Source organism: Papio anubis, chromosome 2 (genome assembly GCF_008728515.1).
Source record: "Papio anubis isolate 15944 chromosome 2, Panubis1.0, whole genome shotgun sequence".
Lineage (NCBI taxonomy): Eukaryota > Metazoa > Chordata > Mammalia > Primates > Cercopithecidae > Papio > Papio anubis.
The window spans coordinates 170,084,446-170,103,954 of NC_044977.1; the positions used below are offsets into that span (position 1 = coordinate 170,084,446).

The window sequence follows — 19,509 nt, forward strand, 5'->3', positions numbered from 1 at the left end:
TCTGCTTCCTTTGCCTTGGCTGCATTTGATGTGTTGATGTTTCGAAGTGTTGCTGCATTGGAATTTTGCTCTTTTTACTTAAGGCATAGAGGCCATGTGGTATACTTGGCAGCCTAAAAGAGTTTCTTTAATGCCTTTGGCCAGGGCCCAGTTTTAAATTTACTGGCACTATTTCTTGCTCTAATTTTATATTGCATTTCAGAATCTTTGTTAATAGAGTGGCAGAGTATCTTTGCCATCAGTGGCTATAATTTCTTTTGATGTTCTTCTTGTAGTATTTATTGCTTTGGTAGAGAATTTGTCTTAAGAAAGTGGATTTGGGATTGGGTGCTGTGGCTCATCCTTGTAATCCCAGCACTTTGGGAGGCCAAGGCAGGCCGATCACTTGAGTCCAGGAGTTTGAGACCAGCCTGGGCAACATGGTGAAACCCTATCTCTCCAAAAAATACAAAAATTAGCTGGGTGTGGTGGTGTTTATCTGTATTCACTATTCAGGAGGCTGAGGTGGGAAGGATCACTTGAGCCTGGGAGGTTGAGGTTGCAGTGAGCTGTGTTGGCACCTCCAACCTGGGAAACAGAGCAAGACCCTGTCTCAATAAATAAATAAATAAATAAATAGGCCGGGCGTGGTGGCGCATGCCTGTAATTCCAGCACTTTGGGAGGCTGAGGCAGGCGGATCACCTAAGGTCACGAGTTTGAGACCAGCCTGGTCAACATGATGAAACCCCATCTCTACTAAAAACATAAATTAGCTGGCGTGGTGGTGCGTGCCTGTAATCCCAGCTAGTTGGGAGACTGAGGCAGGAGAATCCTTGAACCCAGGAGGCAGAGGTTGCAGTGAGCCGAGATTGCACCACTGCACTCCAGCCTGGGTGACAGGAAGAAAACTCCGTCTCAAAAAATAAAATCACTGGGCGTGGTGGCTCACACCTGTAATCCCAGCACTTTGGGAGGCCGAGGCCGGTGGATCACCTGAGGTCAGGAGTTTGAGACCAGCCTTGCTGACATGGTGATAACCCTGTTTCTACTAAAAATACCAAAAATTAGCTGGATGTGGTGGCACGCACCTGTAATCCCAGCTACTTAGGAGGCTGAGGCAGGAGAATTGCATGAACCTGGGAGGTGGAGGTTGCAGTGAGCCGAGATCACGCCATTGCACTCCTGCTCGGTCCACAAGAGTGAAACTCTGTTTAAAAATAAAATAAAACAAAAAAATAAAATGGCTTTGAGTAAAAGTAAACCCTGTTTTTCTTTGATAACTTTCTTTTATATGTGTGGGATGATTCATAACTGACTTGAATACTAAGTTATTTATTATTGCTGTTAGACTTCTCCAAATACATTTCTTTTTCCTTTTACAGGTTTTAATGGTACGGTTTGCATCATTATTTGATGCAAAGGAACGTACTGTCACCTTTTTAAGTGGAAAGAAATATAGTGTGGATGATTTACACTCAATGGGAGCAGGGGATCTGCTAAACTCTATGTTTGAATTTAGTGAGAAGCTAAATGCCCTCCAACTTAGTGATGAAGAGATGAGTTTGTTTACAGCTGTTGTCCTGGTGTCGGCAGGTAAGCAAGCTGGTTCAAAATTGTGCCACACTTAGCATATAGTGACCAACTCAGGAGAAGGTGGCATTTAACAGGTTCCAGAAAGTTATATGGAGGGAATAAGGCCTTAAGGAAGATGCTAAGTTGTATGACCCTGTTATTTTTATGTAACTAATTTTTTCATTATAACAATACATGTCAAAGTGCTATAGGAATAAAGTAGTACTTATATCTAGACCTTGTATTTACCACTGTTAGTCTTTAGCTTTTTGTTCATAATTTTTTTTATGAGTCTAAATCTTTATTTCATGGATTTGTTAGAACAGTATGTATCTCCAGGTAGGTGGTTCTAATATGAATTCCAGTTTTTATTCAAATACAATGTGGGATACTTGAAAACATTAAAAGTATCAAGAGGTATTAGTATGGTTTGTTGCAGAGAAATGTGAATTAGTTTTAGGCTTTAGTCCAGCTCTGCCATTGAATTTTGTGGGTAACTTGGGTAAGTAACTTTACTCTTTTGGGCCTTGGATTCCTTCCTCATCCTGTCAAAGGAAGGGGTTGTACCATGTGAGCTAGTATGGTGTCTGGCATAGAAGAGCTACTCAGTCACTATTTGAATGAGTGAGCAAGATTTTTGAGTTTTTAATGTTTATTTATATGAGTCATTTATGATGTTTCCCAATGTCCCTGCCATCTTGCATTAACATTACAGTTATTTCTGACCTAAAGTGTTTTGATTCAGACAGTACCCATTAAGGCAGAGATTGTTACTCCCAATAACAAATTGGAAATTGAGACACTTTCCTGGGTATGTCTAAGTAAGTGCCAGCTATTTTTAGGTATCGTTTTATTTCCAACATTTGTTGGAAATTTTTTAGTATTTGGTTATGACTTTGTTTCCCATTTGCTTCCTACTATGTAAAGGGCACGGTGCTAGGCATTGTGAGAGTTATAAGTTATGGCCTCTGATTATGTGACGAAACCGTAAATTAGTAGCTCTTTAAAGAGAACAAGTTCTTGGCTGGGCGTGGGTGCTCTCGCCTGTAATCCCAGCACTTTGGGAGGCTGAGGCGGGTAGATCACCTGAGGTCAAGAATTTGAGACCAGCCTGGCCTACATGGTGAAACCCCATCTCTACTAAAAATACAAAAATTAGCTGGGCATGGTGGAACATGCCTGTAATCCCAGCTACTCAGAAGGAGAATCGCTTGAACCCGGCAGGCGGAAGTTGCAGTGAGCTGAGATCACGCCTCTGCACTCCAGCTTGGGGAACAGAACGAGACTCCGTCTTAAAAAAAAAAAAAAAAAAAAAAAAGAGAGAACAAGTTATTTGTATAATTTTAAGGACCTTACTTCAGCAGAATAAAGACATGCCATTTGGTAACATAATTTGGCTACCTTTTCTGACCAGCTCTACCTGGATAACTGAAAATGTGTGTATAACATGGGAGTAGTATGAAAGAATATGTCAATAAGGGATATCTGTTTTATTGCTAACTTATAATGCTTCTTGCATTTTACCTATCATTTGCAGAATCTCTTGATAAGTAATTAGTATTGGTTTGAGTTGACATCAGATTAATAAATCGATTATTTTGAAACCAAAGATAATCAATACTTGTTAAATTATTTATCTGATGAATGTGCCTTACCTACTAGGTGCTCAGGGGGAGACAAAAAGCTTTAAGGCACAAGCTTGCTAAGTGTTTTCATTCTATTTGGAGAGATGGAACTACACAAAGAGCTTTATGCTACTAAACCGTGTAGTTCTGACTGAGGTAAGTTGGAGTTGTAGAAAGGAAGATGAAATCATCTTGGAAGGCTCTGTGGGGAAAGATAGAAGTGCAGCTGGAATTTGAAGGTTGAATTATTAGGCTTTCCCAATGAAGAAGAGATGGAAATGCATGGGAGAGTACGAGATAGGGCCAGGGAAAGGTTAGGTGGCCAAAGCCTGGAGTGTACATCAAGGAGGAAGGGGGACAAAAACCTTCAGAGTTAGGGGAGCACCAGGTTATGGACTAACAGCTATGAGAACTAAGCAGAGAGGTTTTAAGCAAAATATGGGGCATAAGAAAGTCTGTGTACCTTCTTAAGTAGGAGAGTGATCCGGTTGAACAAAGTGATGTTTAGCATTAATTCTGCATTATTATTGTGGTGGGCGGATTAGATAGGTAAGTTATTAGTGCTAGAGAATTAGGTTGAAAAGCTTTTGAAAGGACACCAGGTATGAGGCAGTGGGGTGAGCTCTTCTCAAATAAATTAAGGCAGGTGAGATGAAGTAGCAGGGCCAACATCCCAGAGGTAGTTCAGAGAAAGAAATGACAGCAAAGGGGTAGAGGGAAACTCTCTATGCCAGGAACTTTGTTATTTCATTTATATTTTCTCTAGGAGCATATTTAGTTTGATTTAATCTGTTTTTGAAAAAGCCTTTTTTTTCTGATTATAAATTTAATATGGGTTCTTTGAAAGTGTAGAAAATACTAAAATGGAAAAAAAAAAAGGTTATAATATCACTACCAGAAAAGATCACTATTAATATTGGGGGTCTTTATCCATTTACCTATCCATCTATCCATTCACCTGTTTGTTTATGTAGGATATATTTTAAAAATGGAAATATTAAGTGCAAAAGAGTGATTGTAAAAGAATACAGTTCATTCTCTTTTTTGTTAGGTCACTATATGAACAATACAAGTACACATTTTTGAAGTTTCATGTAAAGTTTTAATCCTTACCACTTAAAAATTACTAGCTTTTTTTTTGTTGTTGTTGTTTGTTTTTTTTTCTGGAGATGGAGTTTCACTCTTGTAGCCCAGACTGGAGTGCAATGGCTTGATCTCTGCTCACCACAACCTCCCACTCCCGGGTTCAAGCAGTTCCCATGCCTCAGCCTCCAGGGTAGCTGGGATTACAGGCATGTGCCACCACGCCTGGCTAATTTTGTATTTTTAGTAGACACGGGGTTTCTCCATGTTGGTCAGGCTGGTCTCGAACTCCCAACCTCAGGTGATCTGCCCGCCTCGGCCTCCCAAAGTGCTGGGGTTACAGGCATGAGCCACTGTGCCCAGCCAAACAGCAGCATAAATTACTAGCTGTTTTTAAGCAGTATCTAGGCAGGAAAATAAAATTCAAAAGCTACAGAAGAGTTTAAAATGAAAAGTCTCTGCTTCTTTCCTCTACTGCCAGCCTGATTCCTCAGAAAACTGGATTTCTTAACATCCTTCTTTTTAATTTCTGGTTGTTGACGACCCAACTCTGAATACAATGCTTATATCTGTATATCTCTCTTTTTTTTTTTTTTTGAGACGGAGTCTTACTCTTGTCACCCAGGCTGGAGTGCAATGATCTCAGCTCACTGCAACCTCCGCGTCCCAGGTAGCTGGGATTACAGGTGCCCACCACCATGCTCAGCTAATTTTTGCATTTTTAGTAGAAACGGGGGTTTGCCATGTTGGCCAAGCTGGTCTTGAACTCCTGACCTCAGGTGATCCACCCTCCTTGGCCTTCCAAAGTATTGGATTACAGGTGTGAGCCACCATGCCCAGCCAATACCTCTTTTTATTTAGTAAGTATAACTTATAAATAAAAGTATCCTTTTCCCTCTCAATTTTCTTATGTTTTATTTTGTAATTTAATGATTTTATTTGTAATTTTAATATACTCACATTTTTTGACCTTATATATAATTTTTTGGATAGTTTAGATAGAATCTCTTCATTGTTCAAAGACACTGTTTTTCCTCTGTACTCTGACTTTGCTGTAACATTCCTTTTATGTAGTCAATTAAAACATTTATATCTTGTTCTATAACTGTTTGTCATGGTTTGATCAGTTGATTCCCAAAGTTGAAAAGTTAAAAGTCAGCATTTATAGTATTAGGATTGTGTGAATACTACTTACAGTGTTCACACAGTGAGGTTGAAATGGTAAAGAATAATGGAAACCTCTTCTCGAAACCTCTGCACCTTGAAGGGTGATATTCCTTGTATCAGGGAATGAATGGATAGTTTATTTCAGTTCTCTATTAATTGTTTAGAATTAAGTAACATAGTTTGCTTTATCTTTAAAATAGCTTTTTCTTTTTGGGAATGTATAGTTGTCTTCTGTCGTTTTGGGGTTGTCAGAAGAAATGCTAATTTCTATGTATCATTATATAATTTTATCCTCGCAGTAGATCCCTGTGAGCTGGGACATGTTATTCACAGTTATACAGATAAGGGATTTGAGGAAGAGAGGGATTAAGTAATTTACCCAACGTCCATTTTTAATTACTGGCTAAGCAAGTATTTGAACTCCCATTAGTCTGGCTTCAAAGCCTTTCCATTATACTACTTGTTAACAGAATAGCTCTAGCTGCCAAGGGGGAGAAAAATCTCAAACATGATGTTTGCCTGTAAGATTGGAAGAATCCCGATATCATGGAAGGGGGATTATACCTGGAAGGTAAGTTTCTTTTCAGGTTGTTTAAAGTAACAGCAGTTACTTCCAGTTGAAGGTTAAGGACTGGCATGTAGGTGTGAGGTCAAGGCTCATTTACATACAGATTTTAGTTGTCTTCATAGAGATTTTTGTTGAAGGTTTGACTCTCATCGTGTAGGAAGTGAAAATAAATAGAATATTTGGTGAGGAGTACAAGCTTGGGAGTGTGATGAAGAACCAGCAAAGGAGAGAGAAGATAGATATGTAATAAGTTAAACTCTACAGTACTAGTGTAGCATTTAGTGCACCACTTAGAAGATGAATTTCCACTTCAACATGTGTACTCTTAACATTATAGTCTCCAGAAGATTATTTACCATCCAACCAGGTTTGTACCTTAGGTTCTTTGGCCTGGAAATCTTAAAAACCATGGTTTTAGAAATGGAGACTTTAGAAAAATTTAATACAATCTATGGTTTTAGATGTAGGCACCGATTTCCCTGAAGTTGTGAGTTGTATAACAAAGCATAGGTCATGTAAGCACAAAATAGCCACTGAAAGACCAATGACTTAAAAACATTTTTAAATTTTTTGTGTGACTTCCTACACCTGTCCAACTAACTACTAATAATACTAGTTCCCACTCAGGTATCTTCGCCACTTATCAGTTGTTTCTTTCTTTGCCCATGTAGATTATTTTGTTTGTGAGAATTACTGTCATTCTTTCGGTTCTTTCTTTGCCCATGTAGATTATTTTGTTTGTGAGAATTATTGTCATTCTTTCGGTATTATAAATTACTAATCATATGAGTGAAACCAGAGTTACGTGTCACTTAATGACATAAATATGTTCTGAGAAACGCGTTGTTAGGCAATTTTGTCCTTGTGTGAACATCATAGAGTGTATTTATATAAACCTAGATGGTATTTCCTACTACACACCTAGGTTTTATGGTATAGCCTATTGTTACTAGGCTACAAACCTGTACACCATGTTACTGTGCTGAGTACTGTAGGCAGTTTGTAACATAATAAGTATGTGTGTGTCTAAACATATCTAAACAAAGAAAAGGTACAGTAACAATAGATATGAAAGATAAAAGCTGGTATACTTGTGTAGGGCATTTACCATTAATGCAGCTTACAGGACTGAAAGTTGCTCTGGATGAATGAGTGAGTGAATGATGAGGGCATGTGAAGGCCTAGGATATTACCATACATGACTATAGACCTAATAAACACTGAACACTTAGGGTACACTACATTTTTTGAAAGTTTTTTTCTTCAGTAATAAATTAACCCTAGCTTACTCCGTTTTAGTTTATAAACTTAAATTTTTAAAAGCTTTTTGAGTCTTGTAATAACACTTAGCTTAAAAACAATACATAGTACAGCTATACAAAAATATTTTCTTTATATCCTTATTCTGTGTGCTTTTTTCTATTTATAATTTATTTTTTTACTTCTTAAACTTTATTGTTAAAAACTGTGACAGACACACACATTAGCTTAGCCCTACACAGGCTCAGCATCATCAATATCACTGTCTTCCACCTCTGTGTGTTCTACTGGAAGGTCTTCAGGAGCAGTAATATGCATGGAGCTGTCACCATCTATCACCTTCTATATTTCTATGATAACAGTGCATTCTTCAGGAGTATCTCCTGAAGGACCTGCCTGAGGCTGCTCTACAGTTACCTTTTTTTTTTTTTTTTTTTGAGTAGAAGGGGGGATGGGTGAGGTGGCTCATGTCTGTAATCCCAGCACTTGGGGAGGCCCAGGCTGGTGGATCATTTGAGGTCAGGAGTTCTCAAAAAATGACAAAAAATAAAGTAGGACTATACTGTAAAATAATGATAAAAAGTATAGTATAGTAAATACTTAAATCAGTAATATAGTTGTTTACTATTATTAAGTGTAATAGGTTTGCTTACGCCAGCATCACTATAAACGTGTTAGTTATGTGTTGTGCTATGATGTTATGACAAAAGCTGCAACGTCACTAGGCGATAGGAATTTTTCAGCAACGTTATAATTTCATGGGACCACCCTTTTATATGTGGTCTGCCATTAACTGAAACGTTGTTATGTGGCACATGACTATTTTGTTCTGTCAGAATGTAAGCTCCTTAAAGGATTTCTGGTTTTGTTCAGTGCTGATTTCCAAGCACCTTAGAACAGTAACCAGTACATATATTTAATAAATGTTTGGCAAACGATTTCATCAAGTGAAAGGAGGTTATTTAAGAAAAACAATTACTTGACTATCAAAGGCGAGAGAGACTCTTCAAAGCATTACTGAAGGCTTTATTTTTAGAAAGATAACTTATGATTGGCCAAAGTTAAATGTCAAGAGAAAGAGATCTCTGCCGGTAGTTTTGTCTGAAAAATTGTGACCCTCCCCCTCCCCCCACAAACCAATATCCAACTTTTTTTTTTTTTTTTTGGAGACAAGATCTTACTCTGTCACCCAGGCTGGAGTGCAGTGGCATGATCTTGACTCACTGCAACCTCTATCCCCTGGGTTCAAGCGATTCTCGTGCCTCAGCCTTCCAAGTAGCTGGGATTACGGATGCCAATCACCATGCCTGGCTAAATTTTGTATTTTTAGTAGAGATGAGGTTTCACCATGTTGGCCAGGCTGGTCTCGAACTCCTGACTTCAAGTCATCTACCTGCCTTGGCCTCCCAAAGTGCTAGGATTACAGGAATGAGCCACCACGTCCTGCCCCAACATTCTTTTTGTTTTTTGAGTCACCCAGACTGGAGTGCAGTGGAATGATCATGGATCACTGCAACCTTGACCTGGGTTTAAGTGATCCTCCCACCTCAGCCACCCAAGTAGCTGGGACTATAGGCATGTGTCATCATGCACATTCAATTAACTTTTTTTTTAGTAGAGACTAAAGTCTCACTATGTTGCTCAGGCTGATCTCAAACTCCTAAGCTCAAGCCATCCTCCTGCCTCGGCCTTCCAAAGTGCTGGAGTTCCAGGTGTAAGCCATCATGCCTGGCCTTTTTTTCCAAGAAAGAATTAGCACATAGTTATAATATTCAAATTTTGAAATATAAACTGGCCAGGTGCAGTGGCTCATGCCTGTAATTTCAGCACTTTGGGAGGCCAAGGCAGGTGGATCATGAGGTCAGGAGTTGAAGGCCAGCCTAGCCAAGATGGTGAAACTAAAAATACAAAAATGAGCCGGGTGTGGTGGTGGGCGCCTGTAATCCCAGCTACTCAGGAGGCTGAGGCAGAGAATTGCTTGAACTTGGGAGGTGGAGGTTGTGGTGAGCCGAGATCACGCCACTGCACTCTAGCCTGGGTAATGGAGCAAGACTCCATCTCAAAAAAAAAAAAAAAAAGATAAATTTATTTTTTATCATTTTTCTGCATTTAGAGTTAATCAGACCTTTCTTTTTTTGCCCTTTACTATTAAATTTTAGTCCTTGTTTTAAGTGCTTGCATTGCAAATGACCTTTTTCAGCTACCACTTATAATGGAAGACCTCCTCAATATCCTTGTTAAAAAACGAAAGGGAATGAATGGCCAGAAGTTTTGCTTCCTTGTAGAAGTTAGAAGTCTTTTTCTTGTTAATTACAACCTCCCATCTGGGGGACCATTGAATATTTTTGTGTACTCCTGCCTCCTGTTACGAAGGGAAAGAAATACTTTTGCTGATGAAAAAGTCTATGGGTGACTTATATAGGTTTGCCTAATTTTAAGATACTTTATTGCAGGCTTATGCCAAATGATTGGTTTATTAACATATTGTATGAGAAATTTAATAAACACAATATGCTAAATGAAAGTGAACGTAGGGTAACATAGCAATAAAGTTGCATAGTGTATTAGTTACCTATAACTGCATCACAAATTGTCCCAAAATTCGGGGGCTTGCAAATGCAAACATTTAATCTCACAGTTTTTGAGAGTTAAGATATGATATGAGAGATAGGATATGATACGTGCCTCTGACTCAGGGTTTCTTAGGAGGTTAAGTTGAGGACAGGGCTGTGGTCTCATATGAAGGCTTGAGTAGGGAAGGATCTACTTTCACTTGTATGTAGTTATCGGCAAGATTCAGTTTCTTGCAAGCTGTTGGACTGAGCACCTCAGTTCCTTGCTGACTGTTGGCTAGAGCCCACTCTTTGTTCCTTGCCATGTGGGTGGGCCTCTCCACAGGGTAGCTCACAGCATGGCAGCGGTTTTTCTCAGAGTAAGTGAGCTAGAGTGTACCTAAGATGGAGGCCACAGTTTCTCATAAGCTAATCTCAGAACTGACATCCTATCACTCTTGCCATACTTTTTTTCATTAGAATTTAGTAAGTCTCACTCCACTTAATAGGAGGAGATTGCACAAGGGTGTGAATACCAGGATGAGGGGATCATTGGAGGCCATTTTAGGGAGTGTCTACCACACGTGGTGACATACAAATGGGAGTATATTCCATATGTATTGAACATGTTTATATACTACATTATTTTATTTTGCTAATTAGAAGCAGTTGAAATCAGATGACATCTAATTTTAAAAAGTCAGAACCTCTGTTTCTGTGAATAAAAATTCTTAAGCAGTAAAGAATTTTGATTTATCAAATGTTTTTTGTGATATATATGCTTTATAATATATAGTAACTAGCTAACGACTTGTTACTGAGATTTTGAGAAATTTGTCAACTTTTGCCTTTATTCAAATGTATAAAACCTTGTTTTCTGTTCATTAGTGACACTGATGAGCAAGAATTTTATTTATATTTAATGTTAATAATTTATCCTGTCTTTCATATTTCCCTATTCCTGATCTCTCTTAGATCGATCTGGAATAGAAAACGTCAACTCTGTGGAGGCTTTGCAGGAAACTCTCATTCGTGCACTAAGGACCTTAATAATGAAAAACCATCCAAATGAGGCCTCTATTTTTACAAAACTGCTTCTAAAGTTGCCAGATCTTCGATCTTTAAACAACATGCACTCTGAGGAGCTCTTGGCCTTTAAAGTTCACCCTTAAGGCCTTTGTTTATTTAAACATGAACTGATGGTAACTGTACATTTTGTGCTAAAATGCTTATTTATATGTGTATACCATATGTGGAGATAGAAAAGACCTTTAAGACAATAAAAGATTGTAGGCTATCTCTGTAATCATGCAATAGCTGTTTGGATTGAGAACTCTTCAGCCATGATTAGACGTTGACCGCATCTCCCTGACAGACCAATCAGCTGTGTCGCACTTAAACTGGAGAAGTTACACTGAAGTATAATCACACTGAATGTTAGACTTTTTCATCTGCCAAAACCAAAAACCATTTTGATCTCCCTGTGGTATAAATATGACGCACAATCACAAGTGTATGAGGACTTAGAAATTAATCCTTTGTGGTAGGAGTTCTGTTGAATGATGGAAATCTTATTACTACCACAAGACTATTTGATCTGGTAATTGGAGACTTTGGGATTTAGGAGATCTCCATGTCTGTATTTTACTCTACCACTGTTAAAGTGTGTGGTCCTGAGTAGTTTACTTGCTTGTGGAAAATGAGAATTGATAGTGTCCCCAATGCCCCACCTCACAGAGTTACTAAAAAATGTCTGTAAAGCATATTTACCTCTTGGGAGATAGGCACTATGTAAATAAGGTAAAATTTTTTGTTATTATAATTATTCATAACAACATTCTTTTCTTCTTTCTAAGCCTTTCTGGGAAATCATTTCACAGTCCACACCAACCATATTATTCAGGGTTCCTGCATATGTGTGGGGTATCCTACTGATACACACATACTCGAAGTTTATGGGTATAACAAAGACATAGTACATGTACATAATATGTATGTGAATATAGTTAAACATAAATATGTTTCTTCACAATATTTTAAACTGTGAAGAACTTTATCATACAGTAAACTTAAAACAAGAGGTGTCAAAAGACCCAAATTAGGTGCATTTTACCTGTTGATGGCATAACCATTGCTTTAAAATGTTTAGACAGTAGAATATTGAATTTATGCTCTATTTTTGTTTGTTTAAGCAACACTTAATGTAAAAGTGCAACAGGCAATTGAGTCCAAATTTCCACGACAAAAAAAAACCCATGTATTTTAGAGTTCATCTTTGGCAAAATCTTTGGTTCAGGGTACTAGTTGTTTAAAAGTTGATTCATATTCTTACCTTGTGCTGAAAAAGGTTGCATTGCTGCCCCTTATACACATGCTGCAGCTTGATGTTAAAGAATTTTTATTCTTTCAGAAGAACTATTTAATGTTTAAAGAAACTGTTTAATATGATGGCATGTGTGTGTGCGTGCGCATATGTATGTTCTGAGTCCACTTCTTTTTTCCTAAATAACACTACAGGGATTTTGTCATATTAGATTTAACTTATAATTTGAAAAATCATCTAATGTGTGACCTACAGGCTTAGAAATGGTATAGTCAAAGACATTTTATCCACATTTCTAATAGTGGACTTGATTAAATAGATAAGATCAGCATCTGTTTATGGTAGTAGGAGAAATAGCCAAAGTTGAGGATTTTATGTATGTTTTTCTGTTTCCCTGGAAAACAGCAATTAATTGGATTTTTTAGTAAAGATTGCCTTCTATATAATGTTTGGATTATATAAAATTGCAAAAACGGTAAGAGCCTGCTTTACTGTACTAAGCCTGTTACTTTCCTGACGTGTGAGCAGAATGCCTTATTTTGTAATCTTGTTTAACTTGTTGCTACTGGGACTTGATTTACTGTGGCACTAGTTAAGTAAGTTAAAAAAAAGTTAAACCCTCTCATTATTAAAGAGGAAAGGCAATGGTGATGTCTGTAATACAATATAAACCATAATTGTGATTTACCTTAAGTAGGTATAACTCTTATGGGATATACAGTATAGTTTTTGTGAATCTTTACATGATAGCATTATCTTTTTATAATTTTTTTTTTCCTAAGATAAACAAATGCATAGTTTTCTTCTATGGGGGATAGAAACAGCTTTTTGAAGTAATATTGAAAACCTCAAAGATCATGTTGATTCTTAATTTTTGCCTTTTGCGTAAGCCTCTTTATAACATGTATCTTTAAAACAATTAAGTCTTTAGGAATGTGTAACCAGAACTATGTTAGTATTGCTTATAAAACTTTAGTTAGGTTCAATATATACATATATACATCTCTATATAGGTATATAGATTTGCATTTTGTCTTGTAAAATTTTATTTGAATAAATTCCTCCTGTAGGTAATGGGAAACAAAATTAATAGTTCATATGTCACTCATAGCTTTTCTATATTTGAAAGTAGAGCCCAATATGAAACTTCTGATTCTAAAATTAAACCAGCAGCCTATTACAAGCACATTCTTTGATTGAGTCATTGGTTATAAACGTACTAAATACAGAGAAGACAGCCAATTTAGGAAACTTCCGAGTTGGTGGGACACTGTTGATTAATAATGTACTGTATGAATTAAGTGATGCTTTAACTTTGATTTTACATTTTAAAGTTAAAATGTGGGCATTATGTCAGCAAACTTAAGGGCATTATGTCAGCAAGCTAAAACATTTTTTTTCTTGTGCTTTTAATGTATCTCTTTACATGATCTGAGAGAGGATTCAAGTTGATAGAAATAGCTGAGGGGAAAAGGGGAAACATCTTGGGATGAAGCTTGTTCTTATGGTGATGGTTTAATTACAGATTTAAAAATTAGAAGGAAATTTCAGTGGATTAAGTGTATAGCTTTCATATCTACATTTCAAGAAATTACCATTGTAAACTTGATAAGAGATGATTTATTTTATGTAAACATCTTTGCAAAGCAAGGTGTAGCAGCTCAGCTAGATTTATTACTGTGCACGAAAGTAAATACCTATCTCAATTACTCTTTTTCTTTTCCAATATAAAGTTTGCTGAATGTACAAGAAGAGTTTATCACTTAGGATATAGAATTTTTTTAGGGGTTGGGGGGAGGGGATCTGTCAGGAAACTATTACCTATAAAAAAAGATTGACTTGATTCGATCCAAAAGATAAAACTTGAAGCTATTCTGGAACTAACATGGAAAAATGAAATGGCTATTGTTTAAAAAATGATAGAAATACATTGTTGATGGGATATGAGTTAAGTTTATTTTCTACAAACTGTAATTGATGAGGACATGGATAATATCTTCATGTTTCTGAGAAGTAATCTGTATGTGGGGGGAGGGGATAATAAATATTTCTAACCAACTGTGGTGTTTGGTGTCTAATCTACCTTGCCATTTTTGTAAAACTATAATTTAACTCACTACAAGTATCTTTCCCCTGAGCATAGCAGGATCTTTTATGTAAATCTCTGATTCAGCTTGGGGAAATGCGTGTGTGTGTGTATATATATGTGTATATATGTGTGTGTGTGTATATATATGTGTATACACATGTACATATATGTATATATATGTATGTGTATATACACACACAAAGGGCTTAAAAGAAGATTTTAGGGTTTAGAGATTCCGGCAAGGACTGTTGCTATTTTCTATAATGCCAACTGAGTAACAGTTCGTTGTGTGTAATAAGGTAGTCTTTCTAGGAAGGAGATGTGAGAGAGGAATGGGGTACTTGATAGGACCAGAAATCACCCTTGGCCATGAATGGGGTAGGGCGCCTCAGCAAGACTACTAACCTCTTTTTCCTTTCCTGTCTGTTCCCATGTTGGCAAAATTAAGATAGCTATTAAAATCTGCATTGTCTGCAGTAATATTGTTAGGCAGTCTTGGGGGTGTTGCTTTTCTGGCTGGAAACCTGTGGCTGGTGGCACCTTTGCCTGAGATTTGCTGGGGCCCACTGGGCTTGTTTCACCCACTTGGCCTGGCAGGCTGTACTCAGCTAACGCTACTGGCCTGGATCCCACGCCTCCAAGGGAGACTGAGTCAGGCATGGAGCATCAAGGCGTGTGTGAGTGAGTGTGGCATCCAGCTACTGTGCAGACAAAGTCAGCTGCTGCCACGCGGTGGACATCTCCAGGTGCCAGCTCTCTGCGAGGCTGCAGCTGGACCAGGCACACCATAAGCAGCTTTCCCAGCTGGCACCAGGGAATGCAGTGGTGGCCGGAAGGCTGAAGATGCCAGGAACCACAGGGCCCCAAAGAGGGAATCACAGCCTTGGCTTGGGGAGCTCCCAGGTGTGAGATCCCTGAAGGGCTGGCTGCAGCTTTTCTGTCCTTGGCCCACAGCGTGGTGAGCAAGGGGCATGTTTCAACCCTGTTTGTGTTACAGCTTTTAGCTTTGCCATTCAGTGGGTCCCAAGTTCTTGTCTTGCAACCAGGAAGGATGAGGGTACACAGACAAGTGGAGGGTAAGATGAAGAGGAGCTTTGTTGAGTGATAGAATAACTCAGGGGACCTACAGTGGGCAGCTCCTTTCTGTAGCCAGGGTATCCCAATGAGTGTTTAGGCCTAGCAGAGAGGAGACCCTGGAGTGGGAAGCACCTTGCTGTGGGCAGGTTGTCATCCCACTCTGGAGCTCTCAGCAGAGGGAAGGTCCTAGAGTGGGTGGCTCCTCTCTGCTGGCAGGTCGTCCTGTCGTCTCTGCAGCTCTCAGCAGAGAAGGTAGTTCTTCTCTACAGCTGGCCATCCCTTGGTTTTCCCATCCTCTCAGCAGAGAGGAGGCCCTGGAGTGGGTAGATCCTCTCTGCAGCTGATCATCCCTATCTCTTCCCCAGCTCTGACAGCCTAGGGATTTTATGGGCCTCAGAGAGGAGGAAGTGCACGCTGATTGGTCCATGGGCAGCCATGGGCGGACCTGGAAAAGGCACCACAAGTTTCCACTCGGGTCCACAGGGCTGGCGGCTCAGTCCTCAGCCTTCAGGCCCTGAAGGTGGGGCCTCACTGGGGACCCGCCTCCTTCAGCCCAGGAACCCGTCTGCCTCTTGCTGCTGTTCATGACCCCAGGATTTGGCCCCAACTTTGCTCCAAGGTCGGAGTGGGTGCCAATAGCAGGGGGAAGCCAGGCAGTGGGAACAGGGACTTGGGAGCCTGTGAGGGCAGGGGCAGTGGGGGGGCCTTCTTCGTGCCCCCAAGAGTGCAGGGTGTTTGAACCCCAGAGGATGCTGCTTCAGTGAGCCGAGATTGCACCACCACACTCTGGCTTGTGCAACTGAGGGAGACTCCGTCTCAAAAAATAACAGCAAAAACAGTGCAGGGATGTTTGGGCGGCTGCGACTGCACCCAGATGGGTAGGCCTCCCACCGGCTTTATGGAGCATGCAGCTCTGGAGGCACCTCCTTGCTGCAGCTAGTGTGATGCAGCCATGGGCTGTCTGGAGCAGCTTCTACCATAAATATCCACTATGTTGGCCAGGGGTGGTGGCTAGCGCCTGTAATCCCAGCACTTTGGGAGGCCGAGGCTGGTGGATCATGAGGTCAGGAGTCCGAGACCAGCCTGGCCAAGATGGTGAAACCCTGTCTCTACTAAAAATACAACAATTAGCCAGGCGTGGTGGTGCACACCTGTAATCCCAACTACTTGGGAGGCCGAGGCAGGAGAATCGCTGGAACCTGGGAAGCGGAGGTTGGGGTGAGCCGAGATCGTGCCATTGAACTCCAGCCTGGGCGACAAGAGCGAAACTCCGTCTTAAAAAAAAAAAAAAAAATCCGCTGTGTTTCTGCGGATATTAGGTGATGTTAGGTGGGAAAAATGGGCTCCTTGATCAAGTAAGTTTGGACATGCTGGGTTAAACAAGATTACTGCCATGTCTCCATGTCAGTCCTGTTCTGCAGTGAGGCAGTGAGCACTGTGAATCCTTTAAGGAAGGGTTTAATGGGATGCCATTTTCATCCAACTTTCTTCCTTAAATAACCCCTTTGCCTTTTTTTTTTTTTTTTTTCTGTGCTGAGCACTTGTTGGGACTCATAGGAAAGAGCTTTTAGGAGAAAAAACCTTGCTAACCTTATACCCACTTTAGGTGTTGGTCAGGATGTTTATCGAATTCAGTGGATTATTGCACAAATTTGGATTTTATTTTGTCCTCTTCTTTGCACAGTTTAATAAGCAAGCTCCAAGTAAATGTGTGGTTGATGGAAAACAAAATGGATTAAATTCCTTCTGAAATTGAGGAATGCTGTCTGTGAATGCAGGAATAAAGATAATCACAGATCTGGTTTTGGTTTTACACTAGATTGGGCCTGTGTTAAAATTTGTTATGTTTGATTTTTTATTCTCTGTCTATGTAAAAGCTTAGAAACAGCTGTGGCATGTGTTTTAGTAGCCACATCAGTGTTGCTCTTCACTGTGTAAGAGTTGGATGCTGTGGGGTGATTTTTGACACCAGAGTACAAAATCCACTTACAACAACACTGAATGCAGTGCGTAGAGGCGCCCTAAAGGGAGGTCTTGGAGGAAGCTCAGAATTTCTCCATTTGCTTAAATATGGGGCACATTCTCCAGAATGTAAACATGCTCTCAATGCTCAAAGTTAGCATTTGGCATACTTTTTAATGCAAGTTGCTGACGGGTCGGATCAGTGTTTTTAAAATGACTCAAAAACAAAATCCACAGGTGAGTATGGTGTTCCTAAAATTTTTCCCCCTATTTTTTCTACTGGAGCCTACAGAGTCAAATACGATCTTCTAAAAGTCTCTGAAGTCAGTTTTGTATTTTTTTATTTTCTATTGTCTCTTATTGCTCTGAACACCTTAACTTCAGTGGTTTTCCCCCTATTATTTTGTTGCTTTGCTTGTAAATACTCATCTGTTTTCTCCCCCTGCAATAGCTGTTTAATTTCCTGTTCAAGTTCTGCAGTTAAATGCAGTTAGGGTCGTTTCCAAAGTGGAGAGCACCTACCTACTTTCATTCTCTTGATCAACTTTTTGTTCCCTACTATGGCTGCTGTTTTCCTAAGCTGTTTTATCTGATCAGATTTTCAGTGCATGGACTAATGGTTTAGTCACTTATTATTACTATTGTTATTTTTTGAGACAGAGTCTCACTGTGTTGCTCAGGCTAGAGTGCAGTGGCTCAATCTCAGCTCACTGAAACCTCTGCCTCCCGAGTTCAAGTGATTCTCCTGCCTCAGCCTCCTGAGTAGTTGGGATTACAGGCGCACGCCACTGCACCCAGCTAATTTTTGTATTTTTAGTAGAGACAGGGTTTCACCATGTTGGCCAGGCCGGTCTTGAACTCCCGACCTCAAGTAGGAGGCCTACCTCAGCCTCCCAAAGTGCTGGGATTACAGGCATGAGCCACTACGCCTGGCCTAGTCACTTATTAATTGCACACGTTTATTGAATATCTATGTGTCAGGATTAAAAAAATTCAAGTGTAAAATGAGGTTCCATGAAAAGCTGGCCAACTAATTCAGATAGTGTTAGGGGAGTTCTATGCATGTGGAGCACAATGGCTACTGATCCCAGCATTTTGAAGGATAATTGCCAGGCACTGCTGTTGTAGACCTTATATGCTGGAGCTGGTTGTGAAGGCTCCTGAGGTCTGATTCTTGTTTCCAGGAATTCAGGGAGCCATTTGTAGGTTCAACCATTATTACCAATTAAATGAAGCTTTCTATGAAATGAATTGTATTTTTAAAAGACAATGCTCAAAATTTACTTCCAAAGTATTTGACTGTTATTTACAGTTTTGAGGTTAAATACCTTAGTTGTTTATCTGCATGGTGGAAATACTTCATAATGTTATGCTCATGGACATCTCTTTCCTGCTAGTGAGGGCAACTTGGTAGCTCGGAATTGGCTAGGGTGGGATTATTTATACCACAGAAATCTGCAAATACCATGAAAATCAGGGTTTGTGTTATTACTTTGTTGATTATCTAGACTTGAGAAACTGATGGGGAAAATGTTAATAATACAAATTAAACTTAAAAGTGTGTCATGTCTCTAGCGGTTAACATTGTGGATAGCACAGAAAATTGAAGAAATATTCTAGTGTTTGAAAATTCAGCAAAGAAGTCACACACATTAAGTCAAATTCTGACATCGTTTTTATTGTGTTTTTGTTTCATTAGTTAACATACATTCAAATATCAGTCTACATTCATGCCAGAACTGTGCCTGTTGGTCAGATGCAATTTAGGCAGAAATCAAGTACATTGCTTTCTGTGAGAATTAATTAGTTATATGGAATTTACAATAAAGAGTATTGTACCTTTTATAAATTGTGCTCTGCATGCCTTTTCAGTAAAGTTAAATAAATACACACATTTTTCCTCCCCAGAGAGCTGGTTGTTAAACATTTACCACTGTAGCACTATTTTCATACATTAATTCATTTGATCTTAACCCCAAGAGGCAATTCTGTTGTCTAGATACAGAAACTAAGGCTCAGAGAGTTTTAAGAACGTACTCAAGGTTACACAGTTACTAAATAAGGGCTGGGCTGCAAACTCAGGCATTTGAGCTCCAGAGCCTGCTCTTAACTGTATTCATAACTGGGCTTGGAGTCTCCTCCTTGGCAGAGTGGGTTTTGGTAAGTTTGCTTTGATCTGTACATATGTGGAGCTAATACTCATTTATGGGATTGTTTGGGAGTGAGAAAAGGGGAAGCTTTGGATCCTAGT

The 19,509-nt window shown here is 39.4% G+C and overlaps 1 protein-coding gene across 4 annotated transcripts in view; it reads left to right on the forward strand.

The window, feature by feature from the left end:
* The window catches only part of NR1D2 (nuclear receptor subfamily 1 group D member 2), a 50,950-nt gene that overhangs the window by 21,903 nt on the left and 9,538 nt on the right, over nucleotides 1-19,509 (forward strand). For 3 of the 4 annotated variants that reach the window (XM_003895173.3, XM_021934916.2, XM_009201797.4), the window contains 2 exons: nucleotides 1,363-1,573; nucleotides 10,783-14,189. In XM_003895173.3, the coding sequence (XP_003895222.1) occupies nucleotides 1,363-1,573; nucleotides 10,783-10,979 (408 nt within the window). In that variant the 3' untranslated portion in view covers nucleotides 10,980-14,189. Of the gene's footprint in view, nucleotides 1-1,362; nucleotides 1,574-10,782; nucleotides 14,190-19,509 lie in introns of those variants that run through there. The other variant, XM_009201796.4, reaches the window with a different exon arrangement.